This window comes from Rhipicephalus sanguineus, chromosome 4 (assembly GCF_013339695.2).
Source record: "Rhipicephalus sanguineus isolate Rsan-2018 chromosome 4, BIME_Rsan_1.4, whole genome shotgun sequence".
Taxonomy (NCBI): Eukaryota; Metazoa; Arthropoda; class Arachnida; order Ixodida; family Ixodidae; genus Rhipicephalus; species Rhipicephalus sanguineus.
This window is the reverse complement of record NC_051179.1, coordinates 79,492,252-79,512,452: the sequence shown is the minus strand read 5'-3', so window position 1 is coordinate 79,512,452 and position 20,201 is coordinate 79,492,252. Positions and strand designations below refer to the sequence as shown.

Here is a 20,201-nt window from a genome sequence, read left to right as displayed (position 1 = left end):
CGCCTCCTCAATTTTTTTAATTAAATACAGCCAGCTGCGGCCGATCCAACCATCTATCACCATCCCCTATCATCCTTTCCTTCTCGCTCCCATTGGCTATCGTTCGCGCCTGCTTTGCAGTTAAGGCGAGATGCATTCTGGGTAGTTCCTCGCGATGGAAGTAGGAGGTCATTTTTTGTTCAGTTGTGTTTGTATATGCGGGGCCGCATGTTGCACCCCTCATGGTCGCTATGTTGGTCGTCACGCTGGCTCTCTAAGAGACACAGTGCCATTCTGATGGTGCGTCTTCATTCATGGCGCTATGTGCGCTACCAACTGGGACGTGTCACCGCGACGCTGGTGCGTGCAATGGCGTTCAAATTTGCCAAACGAAAGCAGTGCGGCAGCAGTGGTATTGCTTTGAGCCACAAAGGAAGGGGTACGGAGAAACAAATTTGATAGACCCGTGAGATAGGAGAGGGACAGAGCGTCTACCACATTTCCGCAGGAACTGCAGCGTCACGCGCTCAGATGCATGTGTGACGGAAGCAGTCGTATCGTTTGGGTAGCATTGTATCATGGTAACTTGCTGAGCTAAGGAGGACCAATGGGTCCCATTGAGGAACGTGTGTTTGCACTGGCACTGAAAAAATAGAGGAAGTGTTGGATTATCCATAAGCATGCATAGGAATGCATGAGCTGCCCTTCCACGTCCTTAAAGGGACACTAAAGGCAAATGTTAAGTAGATCTTGATTGCTGAAATAGCGGTCCAGAAACCTCGTAGTGCTACTTTTATGCCAAGGAAGTACTTATTTTGAAATAAAATCACGTTTTAGTGGTCCGCATCCCGTTAGCGCACTTCAAACCACCCGCCTGAAAGCAGTCTTTCTCACTTCGCTGTTGCCGTGCCCAACGTTGCCCGCCTTTACTGCGCGGTGGCGTGCACTGGCAACGTGCACCATTCAGGCATCCGGCAACATCACATGCATGCAGCATTTTGTGGAACTTTCTGTCAGAGCGACTTTCACGAGCGCGCAAAACACACGCGGCAGTACATGATACCGAAACTACCACTGAGACGCAACCGCGTGAGCGAAGCAGGGGGTCGGGCGAAGCGCAGTTTGGCGAAAACAGAATCTTTGAACCACACGCGCCGTTCCCCATGGCAACGCCAAAGAGGTTCTTTTTTCCATGAATCAAACAGAAACGAACAAGCATTTTATTACGTCTCTTGATGCGTGGAAGGTTCTTCTTTTATTGCAGCTAGTTTGATTACGAGTGATTAATTGTAGTCTAACTGTCTCACATTATCGGCATCATTTCCAAAATGTCCCGCTCATGGCGCTCATTGTGATATATTTAGCTTAATTTCTAAGTAAGTAGGGCACTGCTGTTGATAATATTGCCGTTTTAGACGTTGTCATACATTGAGCTTTCACTCTGACATAAATTGATATTTGCCTTTAGTGTCCCTTTAACGCAGGAAGAAATGAAGGTGTTAAGTGGCGTGTAATTGACACCTGCATGGCTGTTTTTGTTTTCTGAAAACTCCACTCTTAATAAATTTTTACTATGCTGCAGCTGCATTGCATTAACCCGTTTCTGTCTTCATCTCGTAATATCTGAAGGTGGGGACTACGGCTGCTTTCAGCTTCATGAACAACTGATGCTAGTGTTGTGTTTGCATAAATTGTTCTTACAGATACAGCTTTCAACGCTGATGCTTACATGCTTTCAGTGCCGAGGCCCGTGTTGAAATGACAGGTTTATCAGTTTTATTACAGCTTTAGCTGTGTGTATGGTGTTCGGTTCAATATTGATTAGTTTTAGGTATGTCTGTTTTACTTAAAAGCAGGCGACAAAGTAGCATCTTGATTATGGTAGTCACTGTTGTGTTTCAACCTATGGTTAGAAATATTTCGAAGGCTCTGGTCGCTGCTGTATATGAGCTTACGTGAGTTTTCATAATTGAGGTATTTTGAGTTGGTTAAAAGTAACCGTCATGTTCTTTGATCAAACTTTGTGAATATTTGTTTAAATTAAAATGTTGTGGAGTTCTAGAACTGTTTCGAAAATTATTCGAAGAGTATTCAATAAATATTCGTATTCGATTCGATGTCATCACTATTCGATTCGGTTCCAAAACTCACCATTTGCACACTCCCAGTGAAAACACAACACTATATCGATCATATAGATACGCAAAGTAACAGGCTGATAACCTACTAAGTGCTAGGCTGCATAAATATTTGGTTCTTTCCCGAAGCAAGATGGAGGCTATGCGAGACGCCGCAGTGCATGGCTCTGTACGAATTTGCACCATGTGAAGTTCTTAAACATGCAGCTGAACAAAGTATACGAGCGTTGTTTTTTTTTTTTTCGTTCTGCCACGGGCACGAGAGATGGTGAAGGCCCGCTGCTACCTGGAATAAGGAGGCCACCCACCTTGGGCGCACAGTGCGCTTGTTCACAATAAACGTTTATTCTCTCTTCTCTCGCATAATGTCAGTGCTGCAAGGCTTCGAACCCGACACCTCGTGCTCAATGAAAGCCACGGGATTCCGTGCAGTGGGTTACATTAATTGGTAATTCGAAAGATTTTACGTGCCAAAACCACAATATGATTACGAGGCACTCTGTAGTGGGGGGAATCCGGCCTATAATTTTGACTACCCGGAGTTATCTAACGTCCACCTAATTTTAAGTACACACATATCTTGCACTTGACCCCAAAATGAAATGGAGCTACCACGGCCGGGAACTGAGCTTGCACGTTCAAGCTTAGCAGAGCAATACCTTAACTGCCAAGCTACCACGACGTGTTGAAAACTATTCCACCTCAACCACAATGTGGACCCGGCAGGCAGTATTTGGCAGTGTGGGGCTGTGCTTGGTGTGCGTAAGCTCAATGAAATGAGATGAATAACACTTGCTGTGCATGAAGATACTGAGCAGTGCAACTGCTGTGTACCTAAAGGGGTAAAATGATCATCAGTTGTCAAATACTGAATGCTGCCTAAAGCTTATGTTTCAACAAGACAACTTGCCTTCATCAGCACAGCAACTTTTATTGCCCCCATAAAGACCCATGCCAAAATGTTGGCTTGGTCGACCACTGTTCAATTCAAGCCTACGTTTTGAACAGATTTTCTAGCATGAACAGGACGAAATGTAGTTAGAATTCGACACGCAACATTGCTCAGAAATAAATAAGTAAAAGGCAGAAACTTAAGTACAATGCTCAATACTTTTTATTGTCTGTAAAACTAGCGAATCAAGCACGTGCATATTCATGCCGGCACAATTTGCACACTAGGCACCAAAACACGCTCATTTTATGGGGAAAAAAATACCTAAAAAGCATTATCCAACACCAAGCTACAATACACAGAGTAAAAACGCTTCAGCCAATTTTTTAAAAAGCCACTGCGACAGCATAAATAAAACGGGCACTATTACATCTTTAAAACTTATGTCTTCACGTTCACTTCGGATTTCTTAAGTCCACAATCCTGACTTTTCAAAGTTATTCAGCAGGTACACCTCAGAGTCAGAGCAACACATGATGATTGTCGTGTCGCATCTACAGTTTTGCACTTTGTCTTCACACCTTCGTTGGCACGTTGCTGACAATGGGCTTGGGGCGAGACCGAAAGATGACCTTCTTCGTGACGACACCGCGAACGAGATACTCTTTCGTGGTGCCCTGTGTTTCCCCTTCTTTTCCAGTGGATTTTTCGATAACGAGAAAGGGTTTTTCCACGTCCTGCTCTTTGCCGTACAAGATGTGGTGGCCAACAAGCAGCACCGGAATGCCCTGTAACAAACCAACATAGAGAAGCACATGGTTTTTAGAAAGGTGTTATGGCAACTGCAATGGCAATGATAGTAAGAGAGCCTAAGTGGGATGCTTTCTTTAATGCAAACATTGGAACGATAATAGTACAGCACTGTAAGACTAATTATGAGTTAAAATTGGTTGAAACGTGTCAGTGAGTTCTCCATCCGCAATAGCAGCATCTCATGTGTAAAAAAAAGAAAAGGAGGAAATAAACAAATGGAATAAAACTGCATTACAAAAAATATACAAGAAGTCATAAACAAATTTCAAGAACTGCAAAAAATTGTACCAAATTTACCAAAAAAAAATTTTCCCTCAATTTGTAGAGCTTTTTTTCTCTGAATAAAATGGTACCGTTCTTTCGATTCAATGGGGTTCCTTTATTTCACAAGTTGCATAAAAACACATAACTCGAAGATGGCTTCACTGCATGGCAATACAATGAAAGATGGCTATAAAATGAAAGCACAGACACAAATGGCGCAACCTAAAGCCCCTTGATGTTGGAAAGTAGCGACGCTCCTTTATCCACGCCGGCTCATCCTCGCCGCGCCGTCAACCTCCTCTTTTTTCACCCTCTCTTTCGCGGAGCCGGCGCATCCGCAACGCTGAATGGCTGCGACGCGCGATAGCTCCCAGTCAGGTGACCCTGACGTCACGAGAAGCGAGCGCAAGCAAACTTCGCACGCTTTCAGCTGCTCACGCCCGCCATGAACCCTCCAGGCGTCAACCCTCCAGGCGTGTGTGTACGGGTGTGTGCAGGTGTATGCGTGTTTGTATGTGCGCATATGTGCGCCTGCGTTTGTATGTGCGTGTGCGCACGTGTTAACGTGTGAGTGCATGTGCGTGCGTTTGTGTATTCGCGGTGTTTGTGCGTGTACACACGTATGTGTATGCGTGCGCCTACGCGTGCGTGTCTGTATACTCTGTATCACTTGTGCATGCGCGTGCGTTTCTGTATCGCTGTGTATGTGCGTGTGTGTCTATATCGCGTGTGTATGTATGTGCCTGCGTCTCAGTATCGCGTGTGTATTTATGCGCGTGCGTGTCTGCATCGCGTGTGTATGTGTGTGCGTGCGTGTCTGCATAGCGTGTGTATGTATGTGCGTGCGTGTCTGCATTGCGTGTGTATGTATGTGCGTGCGTTCTGTATCGCGTGTGTATGTATGTATGTGCGTGCGTGTCTGTATCGCGTGTGTATGTATGTATGAGCGTGCGTGTCTGTATCGCGTGTGTATGTAGGTAAGAGCGTGCGTGCCTGTATCGCGTGTGTATGTAGGTATGAGCGTGCGTGCCTGTATCGCGTGTGTATGTATGAGCGTGCGTGTCTGTATCGCGTGTGTATGTATGTATGTGCGTGTCTGTATCGCGTCTATATGCGCGTGTATATGTATGTATGTGCGTGCGTGTCTATATCACGTGTGTATGCGCATGTGTATGTAAGTGCGTGCGTGTCTGTTCGCATGTCCACGCACGTGTGTCTATAACACGTGTGTACGCGCTTGTGTATGTATGTGCGTATCTATATTGCATGTGTATGAGCGTGCCTGCCTGTATCCCGTGCGTATGATCGTGTGTATCTATGTGTGTGCGTGCCTGTATCGCGTGTGTATGCATGTCCGTGTGTGTACGTATGTGCGTGTCTTTATCACGTGTGTATAGGCGTGTGTGTGTGCCTGCGTGCATGCGTCGTGTGCGTGCGTGCGTGTCTGACAGCGGCATTGACACAAAAAGGCTTCGGGCTCACTCATTTGGTCCAATTTAAGTAAACCACCACATTCCTTCTTGGGTGCTTTCTTTTAGCTCATCAAGACCACAATTATGAAAAAAATTCTCGCCTATACTTTATGCTGGTTACAGTATATGCGTTAATACACCGTGTTAAGGACAGCCCAGGCGGCGACGGGAAGGTAAACCGCTCAGCCGCCAGTTGATATACTCATTTTTTTTTTTTCGAAGCGCTTATTTGTATATACTGCGGCGAGCCAGTGGAGGGTTCAGCGTGCCGTGCGCAGCGCGCCGGCCAGGGGAGGGGAGAAATCCGAGGAGAATTGAGGAGGAAAACGCGCGCGCGGAGGAGAGTGTCGCTACTTTCTAGATCAAGGGACTTTAGCGCAACCTGGAGAAGTGTGGCCATCTAGCGTCAAGAAACACAACTATGACGACTGTAGTCGCCATTGGTTCCATGTGGGTTCAATTTTTGTTGATGACGAGTACAGTCGTCATCGGTCATTTTGGTGCAATAATCATGAACAGTCGCAAACAAAGCTGGTTGCCTGCACTAGTTGGCCAAACTAGCCAACTAGCACGCACCAACAATGGCAATTGAATGAGGAAGGAAAACAAAACAGAACAAGACGGTCTGGCCTGGGTCTATAGCACGCCCCACGCTTCTTGAATTCACTTTCACTTCTGTACAATGGCATCATGCAAGAAAGCGTCTTAATATTGGGAAGGGGCTACCAGTTGTCACATAACACAACACATTTTCGTTCTTTAATTACGCACACATGCACGCGTTGTATAATAACAAGTACCAGTACGATCGCTGAAATCTAAAAACTTTACTGGCAATGATGCAGAGCTGTCTATGATGCTGCTGCGGCCCTGAGAAGCAATAAACGTCACAATGCTAGTTGGTATGTTGCCCTGAGTCATATCTATGAGAACTTCTGAAAATTCAAACAAAATGCTAAGGTCCCCTCGAGTTTGAATTATCGAGAGTCTACTGTATGTTGTCAGTGTAGTGAAGAAGGGCTTCTCATCACAAATGAGGTCTGCGAAAACCTGCAGAGCAGAAGGACATTCATGAAATGAAAAAACTATCGGCCACCCGTTTGCTACAAGAAGCTACACAGAAAACACAGTACAGATTTCTCAAAAAGAATGCTTTCTTAAAAATTCAACCTGGTCTGGAATTCCAAGCTTGGATGAATGCCTTTCTGTGGCGGTCGCTCTGCCATGTGAGCTAACCATGGGTCCAGGAGACCGTGGTGCAAGGACGAATTAACTGACAACTCAAAGCATGTGGACAGTAATTATGGCGAATTGCCATGTTCAGTTCTATTGTCATCTGAGCTGCCAATGGATCCAGTGTGGGTATGCTTTGCAGCATTGTGCTACAAGTGGATGGATGACCATTTTTTCCCTTTTCTAAAGGCTGCTGATATGCAAAAGGGTCTACGACAGCGACTTGGTCTGCCTCATAAATGTCCAAGCATGCAAAAAAGGACAGTCTATCAAAGGGTAAAGCCACGTGACATTTACCAACGCAATGATTTCATTGTCCAGCACGTGCAAGTGTATGCTTTCTGTGATTAGGATTGTTTGGAACTGTGGTGGCATGGCTGGATGAAGATAAAATTTGCGATCATGGTTGCTAGCAGAGATATTCATGCAATGCAGTGCTTAGGCGAAGAATTGTTTTTTTTTTCTTTTAAAAGAAATTGTGCAAGAACCATCGATGATGAGTACCAATGCAAGCAAAGAGTCAAATGCTTCGAGAAAGGTCATCCCTTTTTGGTGCATATTTGCTAGAGTGATGATATTCAGGCGGCGTTTGTTGTTTCATAACATAATTGCGTAGAGAACACAGCTGCGAATGAGCAAATCTGTGGCGACAGCATTGGTGAGCAACACATGCTTCCCAAAGAGCACTGGCAGTTCATGCGTTAAAGCAGCCATAATGTTACTGGCACACAGTAAAAAATAAGCATGGAAAACGGGCAACAAGAACACCAGTTGCGCTTCTCATGTGTTAGTCAGTGTGCCTAACTTATTTCTGCAAGGAATCCCTGCCAAGTCACTCAACTGTCTGTCGTTCAAAGTTAGGTGCTTTTCTCATAACAGCTTAAGGCAGCAAAATTATATGACTAGGATGTTCTGGCAGAGTTTCAGTTTCCTATGTCCATTAGTTCTGAAGCTATAACCAGACACCATACTGCACATTTTGCCAATTTTTTCAAACATGTGTACAACTGCTCAAAACAGAGTTTAGTGTGCGAGTGGTGCCCTTCCTGCCAATTTCTCCTTTTTTAAGTCCTTATCATAGTTTGCATCATGAGCACACCTCTGCCACTAAGTAGGATGCATCATTGAACATGCCATACCGCTTTGGTGTAATGGAGGTCACCGATGTATCGGCCAGCCGTCCCTTCGTCATTTGTCATCAGGTCGCCCTGGAGCTCAACAATACGCCATTCAGGGATGCTGGACTTGTTGGCAGGCCCCGGCACTGTTGGTCTGTGGATGGCAAAGACGGGTCCCATTGATCGCATTAAGTAAAGGCATTCACAGCTCACCTCTACAATGAACGCATAAGATGGATGAATAAGTCACGGTTTTTAATGTCTGTAGGGCCAAGGCTGAGAAAGGAGTGCCAAGAGATGATATGAAATAGTCGAAGCGAGGTTTTTCTCAGATGCGAATCGCGTACGCTAACTGATAAATGCCCGGGAAACACTCTTAGAGTTGTTAAGGAAGCTTTCTTCGTGAAGTTGATCTCTAGATCATTCCAGAGGCTAAGATGAGTGCAGGAAGGCGACACAAGGTATTTGCTTTCACTTTCGCGATTGTAACTAAGAATTAAGATCCAAGGCACTAATTGCCACACTCAGTTGTCTGTCCAGGGCGCGCCGTGGTTCAAATAATGGTTGTACTATATACCATGAAATGGCAGTAAAACAGTGATATGTGCTAAAATTTCGGTTCCACTGCGTCTACACAACGCAATTGCCGAGAACCTTGTGCTGTACAAGGCTAGTTAGTGCACGTAACTGAAAATAGGTTCTTCAAGATGAAACAACCGCAAACAGATCATGCACAGAACGTTTTGGACTGTACGGAGAGGTTGGGAAAAAGCGAGATGCAGTCTGAGTAGCAAGAGCTGCTTCACGATTCAAGCGCGCAGCTCGCATGCACGCAGTACTCACACTTTTACAAACAACTGCACCATAGCGAACGTCACGGCTGTTAAGGAACCTCTTCGAGATCTCCTACGTCAACAAATCTGGTTATGTACTGCATTTGCACATGATTACACAGCGTATGATCGATACAGCGACTACTTGAAACGCCACGAAAAAGTTTGCCGCCGGAACCCCGGAACAGCTTGCCGACTTCCATTCGCCCGCCTAGTAGCCATGATGATGATGATAGCAGGTTCAGTTCTTGTTTTTGTTTCACGAACGATTCAACCAGCTGGTTTCCTGGGTTTCCTTCATGTAAAACAATACGTCGCGAGCGCTTCGCTCTTGTCACTGTTGTGCACTAGGCCCAGTGCATGACTATCATAATCTACATAGCAGGGAACAGCGCAGAAACACGAGACAAGAGAGGTGACAGGACTTGGCGCTGGCTAACAACATGAGCGTTTATTTCGTAAGTGCACAAATATATACGCTTTTTGGGAGAAGGAAATAAACAAAAGAGAGAAGGGGCACTTACGAAATAAACGCTCATGTTGTTAGCCAGCGCCAAGTCCTGTCACCTCTCTTGTCTCGTGTTTCTGCGCTGTTCCCTGCTATGAAGCCAAGCCAACAAGCTCAAATTTACACCCTTTTAAAATATCATAATCTACATTGCAGCTCTTGCATTCCTTTAATATGCTTCAATCATATTAATGTCTTTTCTGGCAAAAGCGCTATCTCATGCTGAAAGACACACCTTTAAATGACCCGAAATATACTGAAAAAAAAAAAAGCGCGAAATACTAATGCCATAATGAGACTTATTTCATCCTTCCTAGTTACACCACTAAAGCAACTACAAAGATTTTGTGAATATTGTACACTAATGACCATTTCTGAAGACTCTTTTACGTGTTTTTTATACGGCCCTTTAGCTAGTTTTCACTTGTCCTCTTCTAGTCTGAAAAAGCACTTCACTACCATGGGGAAAAAAAAAAAAAAAACTCCCAAAGCGATGTTTATTTGGTCACCATGCAATCAGACAGAAAATATATCGATCACGCAGCACTGCAAATTAATTCTAGATTGTCCTCTTTCCCAGCTATTCCATACCCCATAAGGTTGTAATGTTCTGAACGTACAGGGTTTGTCCGGGAAGTAGTAGGACTGATTTTTTCCCCACCTAAACGTGGTGAAGGAGAGGAATGTTACTGCACTGATTGGGTGGTTGGTTCTTAGCTACCAGCGCGCCAGTTGTCTCCTAGTCTTCACGGAGAGTGTAGATCTAGTTTAAGGTGATTCCCTTTCAAGGCACCTTGCCAAATCCACAGTGCATCGTTTCTTAGAGCAGCATTGGGCGGTGAAGGTTTGTGTCAAACTGGGTAAAACTTGAGTGAGAACCACTACATGATCGAGACTGCTTATTGGAGTAATGCCATGGGTCAATCAAGCATTTTGTACTGAAACAAGTTGCTTTGGGAGGGAAGAGAGCAAGCTGAAGATGATGAACGGTCAGGATGCCCTTCAACGGCAAAGAGTCATGACAATGCACCAAGCCACACCGCCTTTGATGGCATCACGCAGCTTCCCCAGCCACCTCACCCTACAGCCCAGGGTCAGGAAAAGGTGGCGCCACGCCACGCTCAGGCCACTCAAGAGGCCGTAACGAGGGAGCTGAAGAGCATTCCAGTTTCTACGTTCCAAGGAGCCTTTAGTCATTGGAAGAGTCACTGGAAACGCAGTGTTGATGCAGAAGGGGCCTAATTTGGAAACAATTTAAGTCGATGTGCCAAAACTGGCAATAAATTTTTTTTTAAATTCAGTCCTATACTTCTTTCCGGACAAACCAGGCACTTTATGACAGCATTTGCTAACCCTTTGCAGACCTAAACCTTTTCCCACTTTCCATCCCTTCTGGTCTGAAACTAAAAGGCTCAAAAGTTTACTAAACTTTTTTACAGGTGGCACATAATGCAGTGAGAAAACGCACGCGCGAGTCACCCGCGAAAGAACTTGTGCAGCACTGCCCGACCACAGACCGCTGTGGCTATGTTCCTTTGTCGGGCAAGGGCCGACAACAGACCGCAAAGGGTTAATGCAAGCTCCATTGTATGTGCTGCAAGTTGGATGGTACTTTTTATTGATCTAACAGTCGATCCATGTCCAAGTAACTGGACATCATGCAGGAATGCATGTTTAATAATGGTAACAGCTGACTACACATTTATTAACCTTGGCTTAGGAAGATTTTGCAGCGCCTCCTGCATTAACAACTCCAGCTGTGAATGAGAATGGGCTCGTGTTAAAGAAAGCATTAACAGAGTTACTAATGCACATATCGTATTACGTTTTTGCTAATCAGGAGGCTAGAAAATGGTCAGGCGGTTGCACCTTTATGAAAGGCATTAATTGCTGTCCATCAGAGTGTGGCGTGAAGCTACGAACAAATTCAGCACAGGTTCATGATGTACATCTTGATATAACTACAGGATACCAACTCCTGACTACTACTAACTGCAGAATACATAAACAAATTCAAGAATACAGCAGCACATGGAAACGGTGTGACAACATGCAACAGTACTTCACCATTTGATGAGTACATCCCTTGAATCCTGGAGAATCTGATATATGGCTCTCTCAGAAAGAAAAACAGAAGGCTGTACAGGCAGCGGGGCAGCGTTAACAAAAGTATAAAATAATTTATTGCATCATGTGTGCCTGTGCCTACTTAGGGCGTGGCAGCTTGGAGCTGCGGTTGCGTGTTTTGAAGTGATTGCAGGTAGCGCATGCGGATCCACACCGACTGGCACATCTTCACCAGTTTGGGATCCCGCAAGCCTTCTTTCGATGTGGCAAAATAGTACTGCTGCCTGCAACAGAGACGAAGGTCTTGCTTAAAATAAGGCAGAGAGACGAACCCAAGAAGCACTCCTTGCCGTAGAAAGGGAGAAGACAATAAAGCCTGTTTGGGTGCAGCGCGAGAATGACGAAGCCGGAATAGAACAGAAGAGTCACAGACTAGCGCCGACTCGCAACTGAAAACATTTATTTGAAGAACACATGAATGTAAAAGCAAAGAAACGTATCAACACTGCGCAGAAGTGTTAAAAATGAATGGAAAAAGTAACATAGCGTATCGCCTAACGGCACATGTGCTGAGACGACTCACCTCTCTAGTTGTCTGGGTTTTCGCCGATGCAGAGACATAGTCAAAACATAGTTCCCAGACAACTGGAGAAGTGATAGAGGCATTCCACATTAACCGAATGGGTGACGCATGCGTAAGTGAGGCATCGTTCTCTCTTACAGACAAGTAGTTCGCCTATCTTCTCAACACGTGTGCCGTTAGGTGATACCATATGTTACCTTTTCTATTCGTTTTTAACACTTCTGCGCAATGTTGATACGTTTTTTTGCTTTTCAATTGATGTGTTCAAAGAAACCTTTTCAGTTGCGAGTTGGCACTAGTCTGTGTCCCTTGTGTTCTATTCCGTCTTCGTCGCTCTCGCGCTGTACCCAAACATGCTACCGTACCAACTAGCCCAACTTTCAATGCTATTGCATTATAAGCCCCTTTGCCGTCTGGTGTACAGGACGAAACCTGGCAGTAGCTGTTACGTGCGAGGTAGTTAAGAGACATGTAGATTCTCACACAGTGCTCTGAGCGATATTACTGGGGAGTATGTATGTTTAGCTGAGTGTACACACGGCCTGAGATACTGTGTCACTGCACTGTGGCACAATAGAATCACATGTGCCGGCCAGCAGCATCACATGGGCTGCGACATGTGCCACCACCAGATGTCGAAGGTCATAAGATAACGAGGGTGGCGTCAATCAGAAGTACTGGGAGGCAGATGTGTGAGTACACTGTAAGGTTCAGAATTTTGGAACGACACCGCAAAATACTAGGATGACAACATTGAATAACACACCAACAGAGTGTTCCCCTCTTATTCTGTGGCACCATTCCAAAATGATGAATTTGCACTAACTCGCCCAATCATCCACTTTGCTTAACATTGTAAGTAGGGTTGTGCGAATAGTCGAAATTTCGTATATTTTTTGCATAGTGTTTGCTATTCCATTCGATTCGCACTGGAATTTTACTATTTGAACTTCCCAAAAACAAATACAGTCAACATCCGATTGAAAGTGACCCCTTCAGATTTTCAAAATGCTTCACCTCATCACACTCTCATATTGCGGCAAAGCTGCCTTTCAAGCTCCGTTACGGTCGAACGTTGCCAACACATAGTCAACGTCCGATTGGAAGTGGTCCCTACATTTCCAATATGCTTCACCTCATCACACCCCCGTATTGCGGCAAAGCTGCCTTTCAATCTCCGCTACGTTCGCAAATGTATTAACTCAAGAAAACTCTGGTTCCAACGTGGAGATGAAAGATGTGGCAGAGTTTAGGGCTCAATTAATGCTGTTTTGGGCCTGAAATTTGGGCAGGAAGCCCGAAAAATCGGAAGCCGAAGCTTTTTAGCATCCAAAATTTCAGATGTTCTTACATATCGACATCTATAAGGCAGATTTGGAACTCCGGACTTGAAGGGAGCACACCCTTGTCCACCACATCAGATGGGCTTCCACAGAAGCTGAAAGAGGAGGTGAGGCTGAGGAAATGGCATTTTTGCCTATCACGTATAAAGTGTTGTCGGCAACACTTTGGTTGCACCAAATCATGTACATAAATAGGATTCCGCCTCTACATTGCCTCAGTCCTGATAACACAACTATGAAACACCACCCTGCCAGTGCTTCATCAACCTAGCGAAAAAAAGCATTTTCATGTTGCTATCTCATGAAGAAGCTTAGGAATCCTCTCTAACTTTTTTTCTGCAATTTCGCTTCGAAGTATTAGAAAAATATTCGAGAAATATTTGAAAAATATTCAATTCGATTCGCACTCACACTTCAATATTTGAATTCGCTTCGCACCCAAAATTTTGCTATTCGCACAGCTCTAATTGTAAGGTGTCTGAATTCTCTCCTTCTTGCCACAACCCGAAGAAAGAAAGAGGGGAAACTTGCAGACACCATAGTGCATCGTACCACGCACTGTTCGCAGCACAGTTCCATAGGCTGCACTGCATGCACCCTGCATCAGCTCCCGATTTGGTGTTTTTGTTGTTGCCACACGGCAAGTGACAAGCATAAGTAGCAGCAGAGGCGGTAGTACTTAATGCAAGGCCCCTTGACTTATGTCGCAAGGGATCCTGATCGCTCAGAAAACGCGTCACCAACAAGGCTGCTGCCAATAACTTTCAAGCAATCCCGAAAAGCGAGAGAAAGTGTCACCAGTTGTTTAGGGATATCACAGAGCTCACACTTTGTGATACTGAAGTCAAAAGAAACTGGATTCATTGCCAAAAAAAACAAATTTCTGAGCTGTTTAAGGCAGAAGTGCTGGGGAAGAGGGAAGCTTGAAGTGATGAAAAATTCTTGAACATGGCATGTTGCTAGAGCCAACCTTTCGACAAGTGGTCTTGTCTTCTTCAAGGCTGTAGTTGCAGCCTTGAAGAAGAACTCAAAAAGAACTCTTCTTCAAGGTGCTCTTCTTGTCCTCTTCAAGGCTGCAACTGCAGCCTCGAAGGAGACAAGACCACTTGTCGAAACGTTGGCTCCCATGACACACCCGTGTTCGAGAATTTTTCACCTTATAAAGTTGTCTAGAGCGAGTGCACTGCTGCAACAAGTTTCTCCTGAGAACTACTCCCAGTGTGATTGCACAAACAGTCGTTTTGTCCCACCAACCCTTCTGTGAAGCTTCCCTAATGCCCTCACCTCAGCAGCCGACGGCAGGAGCGGAAGTAGCCCCTCTGCAGCAGACTCATAGCCAGGTAGATGTGGCACCGACAGACGGTCACTGGGTCACCGATGCGCAGGGCCAGCTTCAACTGCTTCACCGAGACTTGCCCCGCCGCCTCAGCCTGTAGAAAAGTTGCACTGAGTGGGACGCAGTATAGTAGTACCAACGACACAAAAATGTTTCTCCTGAACTGCAAAATACAGGCATTCCAATGCACGATTCATCTGTTCTTCTTGTCCTTTTCAGCTGCACTGCATACTTGCAGAGGCGGTGTTGCTTGTTCTGCATTGGGTGAATTACAGAAATCACATGCCATTATCGGTCAACTTACGGGCTGATGTAGAGGTGCTTGTACACATCACACCGATTCTCAACCAGGAATACTTGTGAGATAAAGGGGTGCATAGACTTAAGTTCGAAGTTTCATCTGCTTTGGGGCCACGCAGTTGTTTGACAACTTGCGGACATGATCATCAGCATGTAGTGTGCACACCAGTCGGCTTGCAGTGCCAAAGCACAGGGAGGGGACCTTTAAAAAGGCTTTCAGCCACCTCAAGAGAGTGAAAAACATACACAGTATGTGTTCTGAGTATAAAACTGTGCACATCTACCTCCTCCTCTAGTCAACCTGGCTGTTCATGATGATTGTAGTGACCGAGCGCATAGACAGATAATGCATTGTGACTTGCAGGTAATCTGCAGTAAGTGCTGAGCAAGCCGCGATGGCTGCCTGCGCACTGCCCTCACTGTGCAGTCAGCAGCACAAGCAGCAGCACACTGAGAATATGGTGACTATGCTGCGTGTTTCACGCAAGTGTTAGATGCAAAACGAATGATGATTCGGGAGACGTGAGGGAAAGACTGGCAAAAACACAACGGTTACTTTAACAGAACAACGTTTATTTAGCTAAAGTAAAGAAAACTGCTGGAGAGACAAGAATACGGTGTCTCTCCAGTTGCACAGCCGTCCCTCTTCTGCTTTCTCTCGGGAGTCGGGGCCCGCGCGCAGTCGCACTCCCGCGCTCACCACAGGGGGTCCACTTCGGTGTCCCATTACAGCTCCGGCCATCGGCCGGCTCGGCTCGCACAGTGGTCGTGGCCTGGCGCCATCTTTCGAGCCCCGTCTCGCACAACAAGAGCGCGCACACAAGGTTGGCCATTTCTTTTCTTAAAAAACAGCTAGTCTCTTTTGACATTGGTCTCGTATCCAAATTTATATGTTCATGTGCATGAATGAACACAGGAATGTCAAAAAAAGTGCAATGGGTTTGGCCAAGTGATCTTCTTACATAGTGAGGTGTGTGCAACAAAATCAGCACTCCACAACTTATTAGCCAATTAGAAAAGGAAACTCACAAATCGGGAGCAGTAATCACCGAGCGCGGAGAAAGCTCCACCAAGGGTCGACAACCAAGCCATTGTGTTTTCCAGTTCGAGTTGTTCTACCACTAGGTGGCCCACCTTGGCTTCCCTGGAAAGATGACAAATAAAATGATCACTTGCAAATGATGAATGACACCCTAAAGCAGGGGTCTCAAACACGTGGCCCACGGATACTCTGGAAGAGGCCCGCGTTCCTTACATGATCGTATTGTCCCATATTTTTTACGTCTTTGTGACTGAGTTTTTGTGACTTTGCTAAATTGCATTCGCATTATTTTCTCATCTACTGCTTTGTTCGGGTATGCTACGCAGACGTGACTGGCCTGAAGAGTTTTTTCGTGAGGCACCCCACGCGGTGGGAGAAAATCTTTGTGTTACAGAATCGGCATCCAGATTTTAGGCATTCTGCAAATCGGTGTTGATATGTTGTTCGCATCCACTGACGTGAAATCTCCTTCAGAAATGACCCATATATGAGGATATGGGAAAAGCCTAGCTTCTTTCAAATCTTTTGTTCAATCCCCACCACCGCTGTCCCGGCCCTTGTGAGATTAAATTTCTTGACTGTGGCCTGCTAGCTGAGCTAAGTTTGAGACCCCTGCCCTACAGCATGTCTCGCTTTTACTAGTCAGTACAATGGATGATATCTACAGTTCGGGGAGCAGTCACTATGGCTGTACTATTTCTTCAGAATGCAATAATGACAATAACACCATAGCCCAAATCCGAGTCCAATGCAGCACTCCATATTTCAGCAACTGCGGCAATCAGACCACCCAGATGATCCAGACCGCCCTGAATAACAATGTCAAAGATAGCCCTATAATTACTGCAATACTTTTTAACAATGCTACATTGCCTGTTACGTAGCAAAATATGCCTGCAATGTGATGCGTGCTGAACAGTTGGCCGGCAACAACCATTATGCACCGATCTGAGGAATCGCTGCTCTGACACGAGGAAGCACACATATGTCTTGACGAAAAGAAAGGGCCATCTTATGATGACACTAAAGCGCTCACAACAAGCAACTATAAATGCTTGATCTGCAACCGCACAAACCAAGACCAGAGGTTGCTAGAGGCTGCATGTGGCTTTTCTTAAAGGGACAGTAAAGAGCAAAACGATTTTTCTCATATTAGTAAAATACTCTTTCGCGATACCAAAAACACCACACTTGCTGCAAGAAGACACTTAATAAGCGAGAAAACGTGCAAAAACTAGATGTGGGTGGCGACGCTACCTTGAAGTTTCCGCACCATTCGCCGTGACGTCACATGTTTTGACGGCGCCTACTAGGGACTACGTAGTTTCTAATCGGTAAAAATGAAGTACATTGTCCTCTGAGGGGGCCATAGACTTAACATACGAAGTTTGGGGCAACTTTGTTGAGCCAATGGCGCCAAAATATGATAAGTACACTTTGAAATCCGTGACATCACACGGGGAGATTTCGGCGCGAAATTTAAAAATGACACTTTGAACATGATTTTTTTTCTATTAATAAACCTATGATGGCAAAATTAACGACATTAGAGTTTTCATAGCACAATTTATCGATCTAAAACAATTCATTGATTTTCTTTAGTGTCCCTTTAAACCTGCTTTAAGGCCCGAGAAGATAAAGATGAGAGCACTTGTATAGGTTAATGACCCTTCCCTGATACAGACAACAGCACCCTCATTGCAAGAAGATATTAAGCGAGCCAGATAAAGTGCAAAAAGAAAGGCGGCAACCAAGCCTAGAAGTTTTGACATCAACATGCCATGGTGTCACAGATCTTGCAACAAGGTCGACAATTGGGCTAGTTGGTAAGGTTGCATTATGGTTAAAGCAGCGCAGTTAACACGGTCGTTGTGTCTCCTTCTTCATACGTGTTATTTGTCCTGCTTTAACCATAACGGTCACAGATCTTGACATGATCTGCTAGGGCCTATAAAATTTTTCATTCACGTAAGTTAACTGCATTGCATATTAATACATGCCTTGCACGTGACGTCACAGACAGGTGCTTTGCGCTGGAGCCCCAACATGGTGGCCACCGTGAACTTTTTATCTCATTAGAGTGTGTCAGTGCAGAGGAGGACACCCAGGTGTTCGGTCCTAGCGCTCTTTTGTGCTCTCCCCGCTTTCTTTTGTTCGCCAGTCGCACCAAGGGGGAACACAAAGGAACGCGGGGGTTTTGGTATGAAGGATGCTTGGGTGCAAGGGCACTAATCTGATGGCGAGCCGTCACCGTTTCTCCAAAACGGAGCGTCTCAACCCGCTGGTCCCCCAAGATGCCACGGTGACGTCAATGCAAGCTATGTATAAAGCCAGAGATTTTAGGTGGCAAGTTTCAAGGACTTTTATGAGGTCAACATGGTGAAGAGATGAAAGAAAACATATTTAGAAATTTGTGACGTCATACTGATGTACCAGCTTTTAGTTTTCAACTTGAAGTTCAAGAAATGGAACCTTTGACTCCTTTTCTGGTTATAACATTTAACCTATGATCACAACTTGAACAACAGACCATTCTCCAAACAATAATTTATCAGTCTAAACTAACGTAGTGCGTTACTTTCGTGTCCCTTTAACGATTACAGTTGGCTACCAAGTCTTACACACTGTCCATTTCAACCCAAACACCTGTATACTGGTAGCCTTGGCCAAAGCAAGAATTTTGATGAAGTTATGTCTATGTTGTTCTAGCAAACTAGACTAATGTTTCTCAGTCGGGAGGGCAATGCACACCCTTACGTTTGCACACCCTCACAGGATACTATACATTTGCATATTTGTGCAGTGCTGAGTTGCTTTAGTTAGTCAATAAGCAAAAACTATTTCGTTCGCTGCCCTATCAACGGCATAATTGTCAGCATGCTGCGGTAGTTCAGTATCTGTGGCATTACGCTGGTGAGACTGACAGCAAGAGTCCATTCCAAGCCGCAGCCAGAGTCGAGATAGAAAGACGCTCACGCACTCAGATTTAGGTGCATGTTAATGAATCCCAGATGGTCGAAACAAATCTGGAGCTTACCACCCTGCGAATGTCCCTTGCAGTCGATCAGACGATAGTTTAGGCACACAAAACAATCAGAATTTCTATGCAATCGCCGGGCACCCCTAAATAACAAACTGCACGTTTAAATTACTACTGGAGTGTTGAAAAAAACCCAGACAAGAGTACATTACAAAATTCATTTGTTTCAAAACCTATTTCTCTCAAGTGACGTCCCGCAAGCTCTGATCTCGCCTCAAGCGGTCACTCCATCAACTTCCTTTTCACAGACTTCCTGGACATGAAGACATTGAGAATTGCGGGTAGTCGCTATGCCACGCACCATTTCTTCAATTTTCTAATTATCCTAAACCTTCTGCGGAATGAATTGGGCGAGGCTCAATGAAAAGAAAAATGCTTATTGTGCGCAAGTGTACCCACCAAGACCTGTCCATCACAGGCTTCCAAGGCACAAGGCTCACAACAACGCTCACGGTCACCGGGTAGCTTCTTCTCGTGCGTTTCGTCCGCTGGCACTTGTGACACCTGCTCCGAAATTTGTTGAGGCAAAGCCTACGATAATTGTCGGATCTCGAAAGTTCTACAATGATACTCCAGAACAGCCGCTCGTCTACTGCGGCCGAAATCCGTGCCTCGACGACCGAATCGGGGGGGTTGGTCCCAGTCGCAAAGTGTGTTACCGAGTCCTTGGTGTTTTGGTCCAAGCGAAGCGCATTGTCCAGTCTGAGGGACAGCTTGTCAACATCGACGATCGAACCTCGAGTGACGAGAAACGTATCGCCGCTCGAAGCGAGGCACAACTCGACAGATCGCGGCGATTCTGTTTTGCCGCTTGACTCTCCCATGGCCGACTAGAAATGAATTTCTACGTTGACTAGAAGCTGACGGGGCATAATTTTGTTGCAATGGGCGCACGGCGATGTCCGCGACCGTGGGGACAGGCCGGCTACATGGAAGGCGCCATTGTTGTTATGCCAAGGTTGCCTTACACCCATTCTTTTCGGGCTACACATAGCAGTAGAGATGGAGCCTTTCCCAACTGACAAAGTTAAGACAACGTGAGGCTCAAAGGGACAAAAGCCAGAGCTGAAAAATCATCTCATAGATGTCATTCACACTGGCCAATCTTGCTTTATGCCCGATCTTCGTTTGAGCCGTGTGCGGTCATGTTCGTGATCACGTTCGCGCATACGCGCACATTCCGTACGGTGCAGTGCGCTTTTGTTCTAGATCTCTCATTAGGGTTGCTGGCATAGATCGG

General features: G+C 45.4%; 1 protein-coding gene across 2 annotated transcripts; it reads right to left on the bottom strand.

Annotated features, from left to right (window-relative positions):
• Positions 1–3,213: 3,213 nt before the first annotated feature.
• Positions 3,214–19,923, bottom strand: LOC119390283 (uncharacterized). 2 transcript variants are annotated; one of them, XM_037657858.2, is made up of 5 exons: positions 19,361–19,921; positions 15,909–16,023; positions 14,528–14,673; positions 7,931–8,063; positions 3,214–3,797 (listed from the first exon to the last, which is right to left on the bottom strand). In XM_037657858.2, the coding sequence occupies exons 1-5, from the start codon at positions 19,783–19,785 to the stop codon at positions 3,585–3,587; spliced, it is 1,032 nt and encodes a 343-aa protein (XP_037513786.1). In that variant the 5' UTR covers positions 19,786–19,921; the 3' UTR covers positions 3,214–3,584. The 2 variants fall into 2 exon arrangements, with proteins under 2 accessions (XP_037513786.1, XP_037513785.1); XM_037657857.1 differs by lacking the exons at positions 3,214–3,797; positions 7,931–8,063 and adding an exon at positions 11,411–11,601 and having other exon boundaries at positions 19,361–19,923.
• Positions 19,924–20,201: the final 278 nt, after the last annotated feature.